This window comes from Leuciscus leuciscus (assembly GCF_965113295.1).
Source record: "Leuciscus leuciscus genome assembly, chromosome: 22".
Taxonomy (NCBI): Eukaryota; Metazoa; Chordata; class Actinopteri; order Cypriniformes; family Leuciscidae; genus Leuciscus; species Leuciscus leuciscus.
The window spans coordinates 21084444-21107035 of record NC_138746.1 but is presented as its reverse complement, the minus strand read 5'-3'; the positions used below and the strand labels follow the sequence as shown (position 1 = coordinate 21107035).

General features: G+C 35.5%; 2 protein-coding genes and 1 long non-coding RNA gene across 4 annotated transcripts in view; 2 read left to right on the top strand and 1 right to left on the bottom strand.

Annotated features, from left to right (window-relative positions):
- Positions 1–949: 949 nt before the first annotated feature.
- lgmn (legumain) lies at positions 950–9654 on the top strand. 2 transcript variants are annotated; one of them, XM_082153936.1, is made up of 14 exons: positions 950–1089; positions 2045–2200; positions 2316–2413; positions 3662–3743; positions 3841–3923; positions 4125–4200; positions 4704–4766; positions 4885–4951; positions 5032–5150; positions 5299–5388; positions 6030–6239; positions 8064–8234; positions 8324–8391; positions 8607–9654. In XM_082153936.1, the coding sequence occupies exons 2-14, from the start codon at positions 2054–2056 to the stop codon at positions 8647–8649; spliced, it is 1317 nt and encodes a 438-aa protein (XP_082010062.1). In that variant the 5' UTR covers positions 950–1089; positions 2045–2053; the 3' UTR covers positions 8650–9654. The 2 variants fall into 2 exon arrangements, with proteins under 2 accessions (XP_082010062.1, XP_082010063.1); XM_082153937.1 differs by having other exon boundaries at positions 974–1089; positions 2042–2200.
- Positions 9655–13040: 3386 nt separating this feature from the next.
- The window catches only part of LOC309486431 (uncharacterized protein), a 29030-nt gene continuing 19478 nt past the window's right edge, over positions 13041–22592 (top strand). Inside the window, exon 1 of the mRNA XM_082153731.1 lies at positions 13041–13258. The gene's annotated coding sequence lies outside the window, so the exon portion shown is untranslated. The remainder of the gene's footprint in view (positions 13259–22592) is intronic.
- Positions 19089–22345, bottom strand: LOC309486433. Its single transcript, XR_014201541.1, has 2 exons — positions 20276–22345; positions 19089–20240 (listed from the first exon to the last, which is right to left on the bottom strand). It is a non-coding gene; the product is annotated as an uncharacterized lncRNA (long non-coding RNA).

Here is a 22592-nt window from a genome sequence, read left to right as displayed (position 1 = left end):
GGTTAAAATGCTGAAGGGACTTTTTGAGGAACAAGCCCATGTGGCTGTCAACATGTGTACACCTGCAGAAGAATTTACAATGAATTCTAATATTAACAGAGCCAGTGAAGGGACTTTAATACTGGTGTAATAAATGATTGCTAAGATAAAAAGCACATTTGATGTCAGAGGTTTTAGTTTCACAGTAATCTGAGTACTTTTGAATGTTTTTTGTCATCCAAGTCAGTCTATTATAATGAGCAATAATAAGACTTTCTTTGTTGTATTATGATTACAAAAACAGATATAATTTGGAATTCACCTATTCTCTCTCAATACATTGATTTAAAGACTGAGGTGTCACACAAGTAGTAAACTACAAAGTAAATTAGAAACTGTAGAAGGTGTTTCCCAAGATAACAGAAAATAGTACTAGCAACAGATTATTATAGATTGATATAAAACAGTGAGTATTAGATCTGTTTTGAAACATGGCTGCTTACAGAGACACTTTACATAATGGCATACTCTGTTATCTCTCACACAAGACACCTGTAAAAACTGGTGAGATCAGCCCAACGATAAAAGAAATGCGTGGGTGCAGTGAAATATCAGTCATATGACAAAAGGATGATCTGATCATGTGCTCGCATATATTCTGCCTAGATAATGAAAAAGAAAGACGGGTGACTATGCTGAAGCTTCCAGTAAAATTATTAATAAAAAAAATTCTAACCAATTATTAAATCCCCTAATAAATGTGAGGCATTTCCCCTTAACTTTCACAATGGTTAGACTTTCATTGTCAGAGCGGGAGACCACTTCAATGCATCAATCTATTTCTATAATATGTAAAAGTTTCCTCTCGTTTTGTTTTGCTTTCAGTCAAACTAACTCATGGCACATGACCGATTAGTCAGCTGGTGAATTGAGGCTCCGCCCATGGGTCGAAGTTGATTGGATGCTGCGCTGAGCCGTATTGAGCGGATTGGTTAGAGCATCGAGTCCGTTAGCGCTGATTGGCTGCTCCATATGCGTCCCCGTCTCACAGGTTGTAATAAAGCGTCGCGTCGCTCCAGCTCGGCAGCTCGGGCAGCGCTACAGTAGCAGGTAAGCTCATATAAACTACTAATATCTTTATTTTGTATGAACTGTACTCCTTTTGTTTGATTGTGTTTTGTATAATTAATCACCTCAAGGTTAAATACTCAATTCAGCTAAAAGGAGAATAGTTTAAACCGTCCTATGGCCTGCTGTTATTATTTTAGCCCTGATTTCCTTGTTTGTTTATAGGATGGTCACGAGACCACTTGCAAAAATATATCATGGTAAACACCGTTTACCGCCCAAAGTGCTAACTTTACAGTCTTTATTACCCCAATTAAATTCGGTATTTGCTACCATTATCATCTAAATAGAGACATACAACAAAATGACAGATTATTATTCTGTTTAAGGAGATGTAATAGGGTTTTACAGTAGTAACAATAACTGTTGGAACTATGTTTTTTTCAGATATGGGGTATAAAGAAACATTTGTAAGAGGAATTTTGGAATAAGCTAAAAAAAAACGTTTTTATAATTTCACCCTATATATTTTATATAAGCCTTACTGTAGTCCTACAGTAACATCAAGAAAGCACAGTGTGTCCGAGTTAAGCTGTACATAGTATTTATATACAGAAATATTTACATTCTGTAATGGTGACTAGCATTTAAGATGTTTATGTCATGTTAGTAAATGGACTATATTTTGTGTATGTTTCCTTTTAGGGAGAATCACAAATTTACATGTTAAAATGTACATAACTATAAAGGCTTGGTATAATTTCAGAGCAAATACATAGTGTAAATGGTAAAAATGTTTATGTAAAACAAATAATAAATTTAACATTTTAATTATAAGTATTATATTATTAAAATGAAGGTCATCATCACATTAAGTATTTTATGTGGTTTTGCAAATACCTTTGCCTTTTTAGGGAAGTTTACAACCTTTAACATTTTAAAAGCATGCATGGTATTTAATTTTTTTCGGTTTATTTTCCATCTCTGTTGTCAGTAGATTGCAGAAATGATCGCACAGAGAGTGGCAGTTTCAGTTCTCGCCCTGAGCCTGGGGCTGGTAGTGAGTGGTTTCCCTGCCGAGCAGCCAGACAATGGGAAGCACTGGGTCGTCATTGTGGCTGGATCTAACGGCTGGTACAATTATAGACACCAGGTGAGAAAGGAAGTGATCTTTGAGGTGGAGAAAGTACATGTTTTTCCAAATTATTTGTCAGTTGTCTTATCTGAAGTCTGTTTAGATATTAATTTATTCTTTTGTGTGTTTATAGGCTGATGTGTGCCATGCATATCAGATTGTCCATAAGAACGGAATTCCCGATGAGCAGATTGTGGTGATGATGTATGATGATCTTGCTCAGAGTCAAGAGTGAGTATGAGCCTCCATATGTCCAAAACAATATTCAAATATTCAAAAAAGTCAATTTAATCTTGCACAATTATTGTAGTGTATAGTGTACAGTATCTGTAGCATGTTCATTAAACTAAATGTAAAGTATTTAAATAAAACGTATTGGGACCCCTTAGACATTTGCAGTGGGCCTGGCACCCTGTTGAGTACCACTGGTATAGTGGTTAAAGATCTGAGCTGGAAACACAAGAGTTATTGGATCGAGGCTAGTAAGAGTTGATTTATGACTTGGAGTTGATTTGCTCAAAGGTCCAATAGTGATAAAGGAACAAGCGCTTCAGATTGTTGCAAATGTGATATATGCTATTTCAGATACAACAAAAAAACCCTCCTAATAGTCTGCTGGGTAATTTGTCATCGACACCAATGTGATTACTTCCCCTAAATCACTTTGGTAAAGTTGTGTCTTCCAAAAGCAGACCCGTATAAATGATTTAGCTCAACCACGTTCGCACATGTACAAACACACAAACAGAGCTTTGAGTCTGTCCCTTTTCAGAAGTCACGAGTATCTAATTTAACCACCAGAAGCTTAAGTCTGCAAAAATGCATGAATTGTAGCATGTCAGGTTTTTCTGTCATGGCTGTGATCGTGACTGGCATTAAAGATGTTTGTGTCATATTTGTATGCGGTGTGCTCGTTTATTTGTAAGGTGAATCTCACAAACCGCTTTGCATTTAACTCTTAAATCAAAATATATATTTATTTATTTTGCATACAAAAAGTAGGCTATATCTAAATAACATATTATAATCTGTAAATTAGATTTTTTTTGCATTTACATTTAATGTTGTCGATTGAGGTGAAACATGATGTGTGTTTTGGACTGGTTTCATGAGATTCACCCTGTAAATGCTTTTATTTATTTATTTTAAATAGAGGTGACATTTTAACCTTTATTTTATCGTTTTATTGAAAGTTGTGCAACTGTGACATTTATTGCTTTAGTGGCTGTTGATTATGAATTCAAATGTAGGTCAGGTGTTCCGGCTGAATTAAACGATGAAAGAAAGAAACGTTGGCTTAGTCACATGTTTTGGGGTTAATTTTTAAACCTATTTTGATAAGTGGTGGAGAAAGAGGTCTTTTTATTATTGTTTGCCTCTTAATAATTATCGATTTAGCACCAATTTGTCAGTTTTTGCTCCTTAAAACCAAAAGCCTTTTCCGTACAGAGGTTCATATGCCTGTTTTTGTGTGTCCAGTAACCCAACTCCAGGAGTGATCATAAACCGACCCAATGGAACGGATGTTTACAAAGGAGTGCTGAAGGACTACATTGGTGATGTGAGTCAATACGTGTAATTCTGTCTCTGAGATTTGAAGCGGTAAGCAGTGTGTTTGGCATCCGTTCACTAATATTGTGTGTGTGTGTTTGTGACAGGACGTGACCCCTCAGAACTTCCTGGCGGTGTTGAAGGGTGACGCTGACGGTGTGAAGGGAGGATCTGGAAAAGTGCTGAAGAGGCAAGTTTCCATAAAAACTGTGGTATTTTATTTTTCTGTGTGTCTCTGATACATTTGTATTAAAATGCAAATTAGCCTGTGGCACCTGTTACTGTCTTACTTAATTTATTGCCCTCAGTTCCTGTAAAATCTAGTCTGTTTGTGCATGTTGAGACCGATATGTGTAAAACAGGTCTTGTGATGTTTTTTTCCTCTTGGCAGTGGTCCAAATGATCATGTGTTTGTGTATTTCACCGATCATGGAGCACCAGGTCTGCTGGCCTTCCCTAATGATGATGTAAGTACTTTCTACTTCCAGTGGTCATTTTTAGCTGAATCAGATCCTTTCAGGCTCTTCTCACACACACTACACAGTTCTCTCCAAAGGTCTGAGACCACTTGTGTAAATGCTTCTTTTGTGTACATTTTTCTGATGTCATTACAAATAATATAATCAACATAATTGAAAAGTTTATAGGAAAAAAATAGCTAATTTAAACCAAAACATCCCAAATGATCTGACTTTTTTCAGCCCCCACTGAAGATACTGAAGCTATAGGTCAGCTGACATAGAAAATTGTCGTATAATGAGTAACGCATTTAACTGGCAGGAAGTTTAGCCATGAGTTATATCGACAACCTGCTGAAACGACAACTTTTTCAGTAATTGTGCGTGAGCAGCTTGGGAGAGGAGTTATTGCTTAACTTCCTTATGCATGACATGTTTATAAATGAAGGGGAATGGTGTAAATGAATTGCTTTTATATCTAGAAACTTGCAGTAAATCTACTCTACTTTTAGCTTCATGTAGAAGACCTGATGAGTACCATCAACTACATGCACCAAAACAACAAATACAAGAAGGTGAGTGTTACACGTGTTCATTAAAAAGATACAATCCATAAGTTCTGTAAAAAAAACATTATTTGTAATTGTCTCTTTTTTTTTTTTAAAATCTGCAAACCCTTTCTCGCACACATAGATGGTGTTTTATGTTGAGGCCTGTGAATCTGGCTCTATGATGAAGCCTCTGCCTGTTGACATTAATGGTGAGTTTTTTTTCTAACTTTATCAGACATGCTGCTTTGTGTTAATAACATAGTATGTATAATCCGTGTGTGTGTCCCAGTCTATGCTACAACCGCTGCCAACCCTGATGAATCCTCATACGCCTGTTACTATGACGAGGCCAGAGACACCTACCTGGGAGACTGGTACAGTGTCAACTGGATGGAAGACTCTGACGTGGTTAGTACACGCATCTGGGACAGAGGTCCAAATTGAAGAAAAATAGAAGAGAAAAGCATTTATTCAGCATCAACAGTCTGATCATAATCTGGAATCACGCAGATCGTGGGAAGGTGTTTTAAATGGTGTTGTGTGTTTGTTTCTTTAGGAGGATCTGAGCAAAGAGACTTTGGCCAAGCAGTTTAAGATCGTAAAGGCCAAAACCAACACTAGCCATGTGATGCAGTATGGAAACAAGGTGATGCACTCACAAACACTGTCTATGAAAGACATTCAGTAAAGATTAGGAATGCAAGATAAGGCACACTGTCTATACACTAGAAATGCAAGATTGATTCGCATCAGTGATCCAGTGAAAGGCACAATTATCTGTGCTGCAAAGTGATTCATTATTTATTGTCACAGGAACAAATTTAAATGTAATGCCAAAAAAATATGTTACATGAAATTGCATTCTATTTAATGATATGGCTGGTAAATTCACAGTTTACTAGTTCCAGCTGTTGCAAAAATGTATTTTAGGACCTTGACTGGAAGGAAGTTAGTGGAAATAAAAAAATAAAAAAAATGAATAAATAATCATTACCATTTCTGTGCTCATGGCTCATCTGTACGGTCCCTAAACTCTAGCAACTGTGAGAAGCATCCTGAATATGGATTAGTTTATTAACTATATGATGGATATTGATATGCGCTGTATGTTCATTCTTGGTCTAGCGTCTGTCATATATTCTCAGCTAGCTCCAGAAGTTTCCCTTTTAAAGTCATGTGTACTTTATTGACAAGGAAGTGTCTGATGAAAGCATAAATGGTGTTCTGTGTAGCGTCTGCATGTCAGTACTTGCCAAATGTAACTGTTTTGGTTTGTTTATGTTTTAGACGCTGTCCCACATGAAGGTTTTGGCGTTCCAGGGTAACTCTAAAGGTCTTGATAAGGCAGCCGAGCCAGTTTCGTTGCCTGTGATCACTGAACATGACCTCATGAGCAGCCCTGATGTGCCCCTCGCAATCATGAAGAGAAAACTCGCCAAGTCTAATGATGTTGAGACTGTTGTTGGTCTCATGAATGACATCCATGCACATCTACAGGTTTGTAGCACTGCTTTTTACCAATTTGGGGTCAGGAAGATTATTATTATTATTATTATTAATAAATATATTCTTTAATTTAACACTGATACATTAATTTGATCAAAAGTGACAGTAAATGCATTTATATTGTGATTTTTATTTGTGATGTATAACTTTCTTTTCAAAGAATTTTGATAAGTATTAGTTTTTACAAAAATATTAAGCAGCACAACTGTTTTCAATAAGAAGTATAATAGTAATAAATATTTCTTGAGCAGCAAATCAGCATATTAGAATGATATCTTAAGGATGATGTGACTGAAGACTGGATTAATGATGCTGAAAATTCTGAATAAATTGCACTTAAAACATATTAAAATAGATATTATTATTATTATTATTATTTATATTTCCCAATATGATTTTTTCTTTTTTTTTTTTCTTTTTTTTTTATCAAATAAATGCGTCCTTGGTGAACATAAAACTTATTTTAAAAAAATCTTACAGACCCCAAACATTTGAATGATAGTCTATGTGACACTACTTGCTATACCGAAAGTGATGTCAGAGTCATAGATTTGATTTGATTTGATTTGATTTGAATATTTTATTTCGAGCTAAAGAAAAGAAAAACAGAAATGTGTATATATACATGATAAAAGAGAAAAAAAAGACAAAATAATTTACATTACAGCTCGAAAAGGAGTGGGAAGAAGACAAGCTTATTGACTCCCACCCCTGTTCATAAACCCAAATAACAATAGACAACAACACTGCATATTTCTTACCATTTTACAAAACAACTATCAACCGAGTTGGTTACATATTAACAAATGCGACACTGCATTATACCAGGTCAATATTTACAGTAGGCTATCTCACACACTACAACCAGTGTATTATTTCTGTCTCCCATACAGAATTCATTACCATGTTGGCATTACCGTTATTCATATCACCATTACAACCCATATAGCATTACTCTGTATCAAAGTGTTTAAATGATACATAAAATACTCTACTTTTATTCATAAAAGGTACAGTAATCTCAGACCGATTGATGCTCATGATAACAAGAATAGTCTTAATGATATGTGTTAAAAGGGATTCGTGGCTTTTCCTTATTTTCTGTGACTGGACCTGCTGCCAGAGGGGAGCAGCCCCCGAGCAACCAGACCATCATTTGTTAAATGTCCTATACTATGCATTAAAAGAGACAAATTTTAGGAGTCTGCTGCCAGAAGAGGGTTTCCTCGAGCTGCCGGCCCCCACATGTCTGCCCTATACTACTAGTTATGTTGAATGCGGAGTACATAGATATGTGCATGTTTTACTTCTAAGAATTAAATTCCTTTATATTACCATCAGCATCAATAGCAATACCTCTGTCTGAATCGATTGAGTTTGATTCTAAGAATAATCCACAGATTGTTAGGTATTAATCCTAGACTTTTACATTTGAAGTTTAAAGTTAAAATAGTGATGATAACACAACAGCAATAGCAATAACAGTGGCAGTAACAACTGCAATAGTAACAACCACAATATACTTAATTATTAATTAGATCTGACCTTTAAAGTACACAGCACTTTGTAACACCCATTAGCAATCAAGTACCCATTTCCTCCTTCTGGTACTTTGACCATACCATTTTTTTATATCTTGATTTGAAATGATGAATATTTGGACATTGTTTATATTCTGCCCCCAATTTGTTCCAGAGTTTAACTCCACATACAGGCACACACATACTTTTCCTAGTGGAAGACACTGCTTGAGCCTTGAGATTGCAGTCAAGAGTATCATATTATAATAGCTTTTGTGCTTGTTTGTTTTTGTAGACGCGGGAGCTGCTGGGTAACACTATGCGTAAGATCGTGGAGCATGTGGTCCAGGACAAAGAAGAAATGAGGGATTATCTGAATGGACGTGAAGATCTCACACAGCATGAATGTTACAAGACCGCTGTCAATCACTACAAGAAACACTGCTTCAACTGGCACCAGCAGGAGGTACAAACATTCAGGATTTCTGCATCATTAGTTGTGGTGTACTGTGTGTGTGTGTGTGTGTATGAGACATCTTTTCTCTCTTTTTGCAGTATGAATACGCTCTGAGACACCTGTATGCTTTAGTGAACCTGTGTGAGGGAGGATACCAGGCCCAGAGGTAAAAACACCTGTTTTATCACTTTTACTTATCGCTAGATTATGATGTCTAAAATTCATAAACAATAAAGCATTTAAGTGCTTGTGAAATGTTTTCATAATAAACAGCACCCTCTGCCTGCGCCAGCGAGTTATATAAAGATTTCTTGTGGGATGTGAAAGAAAGAGCCCATTGGGTTTATTTTATTTGTGATCTAAATCTCTCCGTTCTCACAGAATCACGGCAGCCATGGATGACGTGTGTTACTTCAGACAGTAGATATGTGAGCATGAGCCGAAGAGGATTTTTATTGGACGAACTACACTTTGCACATAAGAATGTGACTGTGGGAGAAATCTGTATCATCACACACAGCTTTGATTTTGATCTTTTTGAAAATGTTTTTTAATGAGGGTTTGCACTTTTTAAAAAAAATGTTATGTGAAGTTTTACTGATCTTTATTTTGTTTTAAAGAAAGAAATATGCTTTAAGATAATGCCCAGCGATTCCTGACAAACACTTTGGGCTGTTAACATTTTATATATATCGTGTGTGTATTTTTATTTTAGTTTTCTTTGTCAGATGCCTCATCAATGAGAATGACACAATGATTTTTGAAATTAAAGCAGGTTTTTGGCATCTCGGTTATGTTCACCATAATTAATAAGTATAGCTTGGAAACCAAACATTTAAATGTCCAGTTAGAGAATGTTGAGTAGATGCATTCAAACAATTTATAAAAAAAACACTAGCTAGACACATTTAGCTACATATTGCACTAAGATTTTGAATTTTTTGTTTAAATTTTTTTTAAGCTGGTGTTCATCACCTTGTTGACTGAGCCATGAATATACCCAATTTCTCTCCGGTAGTGAATCATAGAAGCTCTTGTTTGGATATTGACTAAATGTATACCTATCAAACTAAAGTGAAAACAATCTTAGCTACCTGAAGTCTGTGGTCATACTTAAGAAGTGTCTTAAATAACTGAGAACCGCTGCACTTTGAGCAGTTAATGAGCTGCTGCGTTTAGTGTAATGGTCGAAGTGTCAGGCTGTGCTATTATGTCAAGTGCCCTTTGTTTAGAGCAAATTGAGGCCTCAAACCACTGAACTAAAGGGAGGTGTAATGTTTGCTGGAGATTGAGCTCTGCAGGAGAAGTGAGTTTACACTGACCACATGGGCTAAACGATACACTGAACTACTTCAGTCCTCTTTTCAATGTATAATCTGTTAAGCAGTGAGTTATTGATTATAAAATAATAAACCTGAATTGAGTGAAATTTGTTGAATGCAATCTTTTTTTCTTTTTTTTTCAAGTTTCTCTTGACAAATGAATAGATGTTACTAGATGGATTTTTTTTATTTCATTGGTTCTTGTATCATACTGTAGCAACAAAAATAAAGTTGTGAGGAACATTTGCAAATAAATATATAACAAATACTATAAAATCTTTTATTTATTTTAAATTTATTTTTGTTTAATTATTTTATATATATATGTAACAAAGATAAGCTCAGTAGTGGGGAACTTTTTCTAATAAAATGTATTTAATCTAGTTTATTTTACAAAAAGGAAAGAACTTCACTGCAGGTCTGATTTTTTTTTTCATTTTTTTTTTTTAGATAGGCCTAAGGCAAAATTTGTGCTGCCATTTTGTCCAATTATGCTTTTCTCTCCTGTTCCTCGTCTTTTTGCTGTAAAGCTGTGCTCAATAACATTTACTGCTAAGTAAAGAAAATGTTTGCAGTTCTTCTGCATATCCTTTGTTATCTCAAAAAACAAACCTTCAAATTCGACTGAAGACTGCACTCTTTTTACATAATACACATAATTTCACAGACAACGCTTAAGCCTTGCACTGACATATCCTAAAATATATCAGCGCCATTGTTTTGTCTAAAGATGCACATATTTTTTTTTTCTAAGACACTTTTATAAAAAAAAACTCAAATGCCCTAATTGAACTAAGGACTGAATCTAAGCCCTGTCTTTGCAACCAGGCTTTAATGTTTGATTTTTCATTGTATCTGTCGTCTGGTAATCAAGAACATAAGAATGATATATATGAAATTGTAATGTAACATTTTAATGAAATGTTTAACTTGTACACCTTATCTGACAAGAGAGAAAAATGTGAAACGTGTTCAGAAGAAGGTGTTCCAAAGGTGTGAACGGCACTTACTGGTCTTGAGGTCCATTTTAGCCAATCTTGTAAAAACATCTGATCTAGATATTCCCATCCAAAACCAGAAAGTGATGACTCAAGCTCCTACAAAGTCTCACAAAAAAGCAACATGTTTCATAAGCCAGGAAACATGACTCACAGCGGTTTCTACAAGATCACAATGTTCATCATGCTGGGATTGTGTTTGTACATGCAACTCCATTATCATGAACGTGATTGTGGTGGGAATGACGACATGTTCTTTGATGATGTTGTGGTAATGCCAATAGCAGATTTACTTACTAAATCTGTTTTGTCTACATACTCACACACCTAAAAACAACAGAATGTAAGTGAAAATTAGACCTATAATTGCTGATGAAAGACACTAATATACAATATAATATCTTTTGATATTGTATTGAAAACAGTTGACACCTAATGGTTTGAGAGTCAGGTTTGCGGGTTTAATTCTCAATACCCTTAGGAAATGACTGCGGTGTCCTTGAGGAAGGCACCTAACCCCCAATCACTCCCCAGGCGCCACAGCAAAATGGCTGCACACTGCTCCGGGTGTGTGTGACAGCGGTTTGCAGTGTGTGTGTGTGTGTGTGTGTGTGTGTGTGTGTGTGTGTGTGTGTGTGTGTGTGTGTGTGTTCACTACTCACTACTCCTAATATGTGTGCACTAACTCGGATGGGTTAAATGCAAAGGACAAATTCCAAGTATAGGTTACCACTCAGCCTTCACTTCACATCACTTTTTAAATGCACCGTAGGCCTGCTAGTAAAGTTATTTTTATTTATTTAATTATTCATTTTAATTTAATTTAAATTTGATTTAATTCATAAAATTGTGTCCTATGACTAAGCATCTCCATAACAAAACATCCTGCATGTCATTAATGACATATAAATCAGTCACACAGCCTTTAATCAGTGTGTTACCTAATCATGTCTCCAGGATGTGTGAGTATGGCAAGCTGTTTAGCATTAAATACCCATGGCTGGCGACACAAAATGGGTGAAAATGCTTTCGATTTGAATCCCATTTCCTGCATTTATATGTACATTTAGGGACTATGGTGATACAAAATCCAGGAATAATTTGATTATAATGATAAATTCTGCCAAAAAGAATAGTAGGCTACAATAAGAAAAAGATGTCTTACTTTTTTTACTTACTTTACTCAAATTTAAATAAAGTGAGACTCAATTTCCATTGTAATGTAGAAACAACATAAAGACAGTATATTTTAAATCATTGTTTATTTAACAATTTATTCGTACTTATAGTACAATAGTACTTATTAAAAAGACACTAGTGCTTATTCATTAGATTCTAGTGCCTATTAAATTGGTACTAGTTATTAGTACTTATTCATTAGTTACTAGTATTTATTATTAGATACTAGTACTTATTCATTAGATACTAGTACTTATTTCTAATAGTGACTAGTAACTATTATTTTGTTACTAGTAACAAATAAAAAATGTTTGCCATTGACTTCTATGGGGATCTGTCATTCAGATATCAACTATTCAGTTCTGACTAGTATGTATTCCAGTTGTGACTAGTACGTATTTATTAGATACTAGTAGTTATTTATTAGGTACTAGTACTTATTTTTTAGATACTAGTACCTATTACTAGATACTAGTATTTGTTCATTAGATACTAGTACTACGTCATTAGATACTAGTACCTATTAATTAGATTCTAGTACTTATTAATTAGCTACTAGTACTTATTCAAGAGATACTAGTAGGCCTACCTAGACACTATGTTTTGTAATTGTTACTAGTAACTATTCTTATTTTACTAGTCACAGCTGCTTTTTTACCCCGTCTTATGTTATGACTAGTCAGAACGGCCACTGGAAAGTTCAATAAAAAATCTTACTAGTAAAATAAAAAATCTTACTAGTAACATTTGGAATAAATACTAGTATCTAATAAATAGGTACTAGTATGTATTGCTATTGAATAAGTACTAGTCGCTAATTAATAAGTACTAGTATCTTATTAATAGGTACTATCTAATGAATAAGTAGCCTATTAGTATCTAATGAATAAGTATACTAGTATCTATTTAATAAGCACTAGTAGCTAATGAATAAGTACTAGTACTTAATGGAATACATACTATGGCACGCCTCAACTGAAGATATATATGACGTCATTACAGAACTCTTCAATGGAGTTTTGACTAGTCATAAAGTATTTAGAGATATCTTGAATCCGATTTCTTACTAGTGCAATTATAATTGCAGATATCTCTAATTATCATTCTGACTAGTCAAAGTAGAATTATGACTCGTCGAAATACAATTGTAACTATCCAAAATATATTTATGGACCGTCAAAACATAGTTTTATATGCCTATCCGGCTTGCCATAGTGTGAGTGTCTGTTCATCCTGTGGCCGCGGGGTGGCGTCCCTGAGCGCTCAAGGACCTGACAGAGTTTGGAAACTCCCTTAAAATTCTCACCTGGAGCCTCTTGAGGATTCAGCAGAGAGTATCTGAAAGCAGAGGAGAGCACAGTCTGCATGGACTATTCAAGACTGGTTGCTCTCTAAAGAACAAGAGTTTCTTAAGAAAACTGGAATAATGTGGAAATGCCTCACCTGAACCTTCCAGACCAGATTCATATGGACTGTCCGATGTAAAGGATTTTACAGCGCCGAACAAGGAAACTGAGGGATCCAGAAGTTACAGGTAACAGCCCTACCCAGTCTGCCAAATAGACTTCAAATCTTGTGTAATGCGTAGTCTATAACGCAAACTCACAACTGAAGTTAGAACTTTATTTACTCGTAGTTAGCGCCAGTGTGTTTAATCATTAAAAGTTTGTGCTCCCTGGTATGTTGTAGTATATGTGGGTTTTACTTTCAGCTGTATGTGTGGCTTGCTCTTTCTTTCACTTTTCTGTGCAAGTTCTCCTTTTTCTGATCCCATATATTCCTAAATCTATATTTAAGTCAGTGACGTTTTGAGAGGATCTATTTAAAAGTTACATAAAAGCAATTACACAGACAATGAATTGCAGATCATTACTGAATTTAATTCCATTTTGATATTTTTGTGGGACTTAAAGTAAAAAATGTCTAGGTGTAACTTTTAGGAGATTGTAAAAACAAAGACAAAAGCAAAAGGGGGAGGTGGTAATAAAAATGCCGAAATTCTTGAAAAATGTAATGTTGGCATAAGTAGTTTGCCATGATCATTCATTTTTTATTTCCTTAAGAAAAAAACTTAAAAAAACTAAAATATGATTCATATTTTAAAACTTTTGTATATTAAATCAATGTCAGTGTGGTGCAACCAGTGTGCAGATTGCCAGTTGTTGTCATGTGACAACCATAAACAGGAAATCATATCATGGAGAGGACCCCTGTGGACCCTCATGACTGTCAATATGTCAGTAAGGTATATATATATATATATTTATGTATATGTATGTATATATATATGTATATGTATGTATGTATGTATGTATGTATATATATATATATATATATATATATATATATATATATACATTTTTATATATATATAAACCTTACTGACATATTGACAGTCATGAGGGTATACATATACATATACATTTATATATATATATATATATTAGTGCTGGGCAACAATTAATCGCATCCAAAATAAAAGTTTGTGTTTACATAATATATGTTTTTGTACTGTGTATAATTATTTTGTACATATGAATACACACATATGCATAGATATTTAAGAAATATTTGCATATATATATATATATATATATTGTATATATGTTTATACATAATTTATATTATATAGAAATATAAATATTTTATATCTTAAATATATACATGCATATGTGTGTATTTATATATTCAAAATAATTATACACCGTACACACACATATATTATGCAAACATAAACTTTTATTTTGGATGCGATTAATCGCAATTAATCGTTGCCAGCACTAAATGTGTGTATATAGCCTTTTTGCATATGTTATATATATATATATATATATATATATATATAACATATGCAAAAAGGCTAAGGTTAGACAAGGTCAAATAAAGTAAACATATGAAACCTTAATGATAGTTATGGTTACATTTTTATTTTTGTGTTTTTTATTATCATAATGAAATAAAAACTCCTTTTGGAAAATAATGTTTAACACTCAAGTGTATTCAAGGTACATGGAAAATGTTTTATTACTTTTTACTTGTGGATTACACCACGTCATTAGACATGTAAAATGCAATTTACAATTTTTTTTTTTTAATAAATGCTTGAAACCAACATGAATACAAATTCATGTATATATATATACATGATACCTAACCCCCCCCCCCCCCCACATCTGTCATAGAATTCCTATAAATCATTAAATTCTAGGGTAACTCTGGAAAATCTGTAGCAGTTCTGGGGATGTGTTTTTCTGCGGCATGACAGTTTCTTTTATACACATGTGTAGCTCAAAGACCTTGAGAAGGTTTGCACATTAACCTGAAACAGATAGGAGACCTGCAGGGTTTGGAGGAGGTGGAGTGAGACAGACGGACTCCTGCTCTAATGTTCTCAGTTAGTACGTTGTCGATCATGGGTGACCTGTGGGAGAGTGAGAGAGAAAGAAAGGTGATTGTAGGTATTGTTGATTTTGGGTGTGTCCCTGTACCCGTCAGGCTGCCATGCTGGGGCTTGTTTCTGTAGAGATTCCAGATCAGTTGCGTAAGTGTGTCCAGAAGCAGGAGGTGTGTGTGTGTGTGTGTGTTCTCTGCCCAACTGTAGGAAATGAAGTTACTGACTGATTTAATAGAGAGCCTCTTTAGTTTTGCTTTTGCATGATCTGAATCCATCACACTTGCACACATCTGAACAGCCACGTGGTCAAAGCCAGCTGTCATGGTGATGAGTTTTGTATGAAATGTAGGGAGGGACAAGAATATTTACATATATGTCTTTGACAGGCCTGTTGAAGACCCATCATATCACAGTTTTAGTCCATGTCTGTTGTGTTAGGACCATCAGTATACTAGTGTGTTTTTGAAAATTGACAAAATTCCCTTTTAGCTGATAAATGCATTAAAATGTGCTAAATGCATATTATAGATCTTATTGTGAACCATTCATCCATGCACTCGCTTAATTAAAAAAAAATTTTTTGACCTTGTAATGTTTAATAAAAATGTCATAACTGGATCTTCCAGTGAAAATGACAGACTTCTCTCTGATGACATATGTAGGACTTATCCAATCTTATAGTCTGCTTAAACCCCATCACATCTCAAAATCCAATCAAAACCGACGCATAACAAGTCTCCGCCCTACTTTTTTTTTTTCTATTTCAATAATCTGTTACTCTCTGGTGTACGTCACAATTCAGAAGACAAGATTTGTCGCTTCTTCCATTTCATTGTGATTAAAAAAAAAAAAAATCTGCCTGTCAATTATTTTGCAGGTATGGGGTTTTGAGGGTGTGTGGTTGAATTTAGCAAAACTGTTGAAATCTCTTACAGCACCTTTAATGCAAAGTCGAGAGAGAGAGGTCTATTTGAGGTAATGTTGTTGATGATAGTTTTCCCACGCTAGTTTTCAAATGTTGCTTTATTCAGGGGAAATTAAAACTGGTTTTCTTTGGCAGCTGATGCGAGGTTAAAGTGGCTGACAATTGGTTGGTTTTGCTCCGGGGCATCATTCAGTGGTTGTAAATTAACCCTCAGTAAACCTTCAAAAACCTTTTAGGTTTGATCACTGATTGATCACTGATAGCTTCATCAGCAGCTGAGAGATTTGATCACATTGATGCGAGTGTTTGAAGAAGATTGCATTAGTACAGAGGATAAGTAGTTTTAATCTAAAACTTTTGATGAAACAGGCTGATCAGGCTCTTATTCATTATATAATCGGCCCTGAGACCTGTCTAAGTGTGAGACACTCCCAATTAGTGAATGAGGATAGTTTAATGAGACTTAAGGAAAGTGAAATTGTTTGGGTTATATCAAGCATGAGACAGGTCTGGAATTTATGAAGATGATACAGTGAGACAGTTCTGGATTTTATGAAAATTAGGGATCTACCCAAAATTTTCGGCTAATTTCAGTTTCAGGTCGAAATTGTTTTGGTGGGTCAAAATCAGTGTCCCGAAGCAGACGTTTAATTATTGCTTCTCTGATGGTATGTTTGACTGCGCTCAGCGTCTATTTCGAGCACACAACGTGGATAAGCTACAAAAGTTAAACATGTTAGCTGTGTGAACACTAGCTCTGAGTCTGGATTGGCATTTAAAGTGGGATGATACAGTAAGACAGTTCTGGATTTTTATGAAGATGATACAGTGAGATGATACAGTGAGACAGTTCTGCATTTCATGAAGATGATACAGTGAGACAGTTCTGGATTTCATGAAGATGATACAGTGAGACAGTTCTGGATTTCATGAAGATGATACAGTGAGACAGTTCTGGATTTTATGAAGATACAATGAGACCGTTCTGGATTTTATGAAGATGATACTGTGAGACAGTTCTGGATTTCAAGAAGATGATACAGTGAGACAGTTCTGAGACAGTTCTGGATTTCATGAAGATGATACAGTGAGACAGTTCTGGATTTCATGAAGATGATGCAGTGAGACAGTTCTGGATTTTATGAAGATACAATGAGACCGTTCTGGATTTTATGAAGATGATACTGTGAGACAGTTTTGGATTTCATGAATCCAAAACTGTGAGACAGCAGTGAGACAGTTCTGGATTTTATGAAGATGATACTGTGAGACAGTTTTGGATTTCATGAATATTATGCAGTGAGACAGTTCTGGATTTCATGAAGATGATACAGTGAGACAGTTCTGGATTTCATGAATATTATGCAGTGAGACAGTTCTGGATTTTATGAAGATGATACAGTGATACAGTTCTGGATTTCATGAAGATGATACAGTGATACAGTTCTGGATTTCATGAAGATGATACAGTGAGACAGTTCTGGATGTCATGAAAATGAGACAGTGAGACAGTTCTGGATTTGATGAAGATGATACAGTGAGACAGTGAATGATTTGATGAAGATGATACAGTGAGATGATACAATGAGACAGTTCTGGATTTCATGAAGATGATACAATGAGACAGTTCTGGATTTCATGAAGATGATACAGGGAGACAGTTTTGGATTTCATCAAGATGATACAGTGAGACAGTTCTGAATTTCATGAAGATGATACAGTGAGAGTTATGGATGTCATGAAAATGAGACAGTGAGACAGTTATGGATTTCATGAAGATGATACAGTGAGACAGTTAATGATTTGATGAAGATGATACAGTGAGACAGTTAATGATTTGATGAAGATGATACAGTGAGATGATACAATGAGACAGTTCTGGATTTCATGAAGATGGTACAGTGAGACAGTTCTGGATTTTATGAAGATGATACCGTGAGACAGTTCTGGAATTCATGAAGATGATACAGTGAGACAATTATGTATTTTGTGAAGATGATACATTGAAACAGTTCTGGATTTTTGGAAGATTATACAGTGAGACAGTTCTGGATTTTATGAGGATGATACAGTGAGACAGTTTTGGATTTCATGAATATTATGCAGTGAGACAGTTCTGGATTTCATGAAGATGATACAGTGAGACAGTTCTGGATTTCATGAATATTATGCAGTGAGACAGTTCTGGATTTTATGAAGATGATACAGTGAGACAGTTCTGGATTTCATGAAGATGATACAGTGATACAGTTCTGGATTTCATGAAGATGATACAGTGAGACAGTTCTGGATGTCATGAAAATGAGACAGTGAGACAGTTCTGGATTTGATGAAGATGATACAGTGAGACAGTGAATGATTTGATGAAGATGATACAGTGAGATGATACAATGAGACAGTTCTGGATTTCATGAAGATGATACAATGAGACAGTTCTGGATTTCATGAAGATGATACAGTGAGACAGTTTTGGATTTCATCAAGATGATACAGTGAGACAGTTCTGAATTTCATGAAGATGATACAGTGAGAGTTATGGATGTCATGAAAATGAGACAGTGAGACAGTTATGGATTTCATGAAGATGATACAGTGAGACAGTTAATGATTTGATGAAGATGATACAGTGAGACAGTTAATGATTTGATGAAGATGATACAGTGAGATGATACAATGAGACAGTTCTGTATTTCATGAAGATGGTACAGTGAGACAGTTCTGGATTTTATGAAGATGATACCATGAGACAGTTCTGGAATTCATGAAGATGATACAGTGAGACAATTATGTATTTTGTGAAGATGATACATTGAAACAGTTCTGGATTTTTGGAAGATTATACAGTGAGACAGTTCTGGATTTTATGAGGATGATACAGTGAGACAGTTTCAGATTATTTAACGATGATACAGTTAAACAGTACTGGACAGTTTGTGTTGAGACTCAAGCAGCTCCATTAAAACCTAAACATTAGCAATCTAATGGAAGAACGGCTGAGGAAAAACAGGATGAGAGAAAGAAGACAATGATGGAAGAAGAGGAGGAACCCACAGGAATTATACAATTATCAGTCGTTTAGGAATGTTACTCCTGCTCTCAACAAGCTGCTGCAAAGCCCCAGAACCACACACACACACACACACACACACACACACACACACACACTCAACACTAAACAATAGCACAGATCGCATCAAAATGTCAGAGTGTGTATTTTTGTGAGGATGAAATCAGACTGAAATCTGATACGAATGTCAGCACACACCTCTAATGTTTGGAAGTTAAATAGTGATTGTATTTCATCATCATAAAAAATACACTTCTCTCCATTGGATTTATTTCACGTCACACGGATATCTGATATAAAAACAGACCTCGGGTGGTCTTCTCAGATTCATGTGTTTTGTGTCATTCTGTGTTGTTGGGTGTTATTGTGTTAATGTACTGTTACTGTAATGGTAGCTGTGAGGAAAGACAGACACTCCCATAAGGACATAATGTGCAGTTAGCAGCTATCAGCGCTTTCCTTCACTGTTCCCTAGCAGCACTGCAATGACCCCAGCACTTCCCCTCTGCACTTAAGGAGGAATTCAGTTCCTTAACCCTACATTTCTTCGGTTTGGGGCTTAGAAAAAAAAGACATTTCCAAAGTGCTCTCACAGTCTGTGCTTGAGAGACAGAAGTGCTCCTGTCTCACACAGTTGTGACTCTGCACATAGTTGTGCACGTAATGTCTTATGTGTAACCAATTCAAGATGTATTGTTCATGAATCATGAGTGAATGTCTCATTTCTTTGAGTGGAAAGCCCCTGTGCACGATGTGTACGTGTGTAAGAATATCAGTGTGTTCCATCCACCTGGTGAGCACCGTGCCATGAAAAACTTGTAGAATCAAACTGCAAATAAGGCAAGCATGGTTCAATCCTGCATGCGTGTGTGTGTGTTTATGTGACCACAGTTTCCTGGCTAACACACCTCAGGCATTTTATCTTCTAGATTTACCTCCATTTCCTGTAACCCACAGGAACACACACACCCTCTCCTTCTTATCATCTCTGCTGTAGTGTGTGCAGGTGTGCTAAGCCAGGTTTCTATCTCTTGAACACACCTCACACACTTAGAGAGTGTAGCAATGTTTGGAATAGCATGCTATCCCACTATTCCTGCTGATTATAGTATGTCTGTCTGTCTGTCTGTCTGTCTGTCTGTCTGTCTGTCTGTCTGTCTGTCACGTCTGTCACATTGATAATAATAATAATAGATGTTTCTTGAGCAACAAATCAGCATATTAAAATGATTCCTGAAGGATCATGTGACACTGAAGACCGGACTAATGATGCTTTGCCATCACAGGAATGTTACATTTTAAAATGTATTAGAATGGAAAACATTTTAAATTGTAAAATTATTTAATATTATTGCGGTTTTACTGTATTTTTGATCAAATAAATGCAGCCTTGGTGAGCAGAAGAGACTTTTCATTTAAAAAAATCCAACTCACCCCAAACTTTTGAACGGTAGTGTATGTATAGTTAGCAAATTTAACATATGCAAACATTTGCATTTACAATGTGCAAAATTTTTTAATGAACGGTAGCCATTTTTCCACAAATGTTTCAACATTAGAATGCTAGCCTATATTGTTGTCACATGACTTCAGTAAGTGTACAGTTTATTTTGTAAATAACTTTTTTTAGCCCAATTTTATGTCAAAATGTAAGCCTACTAATGAGTCAAGAAAGAGATGTTAAAAGTCACATCTGATATTATTTTTGATTCACCCTTCACACTGGAAATGAAAGTCGAATCGTTCCATTGCATTGTGAGATTCATCTTGCAATTATCTCCGTTGTATACTGCACATTTTGGCAAATGTAGTAGGCCATCTGTGTACAGTATACATACTATAAGGGTAGTATGGCAGCGTAGCACACCTAAAATACTAGCGCAGATCTATTTAATTATGCAGTGCACTCATCTTTCCATTTCCAGTGTGACACAAACAGTAAACAGTTATCTTTTAATTAATTTGCCTTGACTTATTTGTTTTGACTGAGTTGAATTGGATTAAAACTGCAAAACAACAGTCTGAAATTATGATAATAACTTGTACCTAATGATGTCATGTGAGAAAGATAATAACATACAAGCCTACTACTGCTTGAAATGTTTTTCTCTGCATAATGTGCACTGTTTCTCATACTTTTTATGCCGCATACAGAAAGCAGTTGTCAGTTTTTTGGGGAATACCATAAAAAATTGTTGTTTTGAGTGCACCATTTGAATCCACCCTAAAACTGTTGAATCACATGACACATAGACACGCCTGTCGGAATAGCAGTGCATTTTTCTCAGGGCTGTGAGAGTTTCTGTATGGGAGTGTGTGCAGTAATTGTCTGCAAGCGCGCTTTGTAAATGTGTGTATTAAACCATGGGTAGATCATCCAAACAAAACAGACCTGTGATGTCATGCAAATGAGTTCCTAACATGTATATTTTAATAACTAATATTATGTAACCAAATGCAAATGAATCATGTGCTTGCAGAGAACATGTGAGTCAGTGTTTCTAACTCTGATCCTGGATCAAACTGATGTGATTACGGTGATGAGTGGATACACTTGGTGGCACCGCTGCATGCAGGTTCTGCTGTTTGTTTTTGTGCATTTCCATGGTGATGGACTGAGTCAGAAAGCTGCACTCTGATTGGTCCATTGATCTGCTAAACAGAGCTCTGCTGCCACGTGAGGATGTCTTGCTCTGTTTCGCTCACACACGTGAAATCGGCTCCAGTTTCCTCATTTTTTACACTGTGTTAGTGTGTCTATGTACATTTTTTTTTTTTGCTTTGCTTTTTTCCAACATCCATCTCGCTCTAGATCGCTCTCTTTGAATGAGCTGTTTATGTTAAACAGCATAATTTTCATGTTGCTGTTTACTTTATGCCTTGTGCATTCATGTGAAGTTCTTTTCTTTGTGTGACTATTTGTGCATCTATTAATTGAGTAAAATGACCTCCTTGAGTAAATACATCTGCTGGGTGTGTTTATTCAAGATATAATGCCTTGTTTAAAAGTTGTACACATCATGAATGTGTGCTTGTGTGTGCTGTGTAAGGGTGTGTGTCAGTATCTGTATGTGTAAGGGTGGAGCTGGTGACTAGGTGTTCAGGAATGAGGCTCAATCTCATTTTGGTGTGCGATGCACATCATTAAGACCAGACCCTGATACAATGACCACCTAATTCCACAACAATTTCATTCCAAACTGAGGACAGAATTCTACTTCTTTTCTTTTGCGTTCTAGACACTGATCTATATAGAATGACATAGATCAGTGGTTTCAGTGGGTTTTTTTTTTTGGTTTTTTTTTTAGGGGAAGTGTCAATCCCGGTTCAATTGGTTCCCTAAGCAAGATATGTTCAAAAGGAGTTGCTCTTGCTCTCTAAAGACTGGTGGATTTCTGATTGACTGTTAATGCTTTTATCCTTCCTCAGCTGGAAAAAAAATCATTCTGAAAAAGTGATTCCAATGATTTCATTCTGTGGCG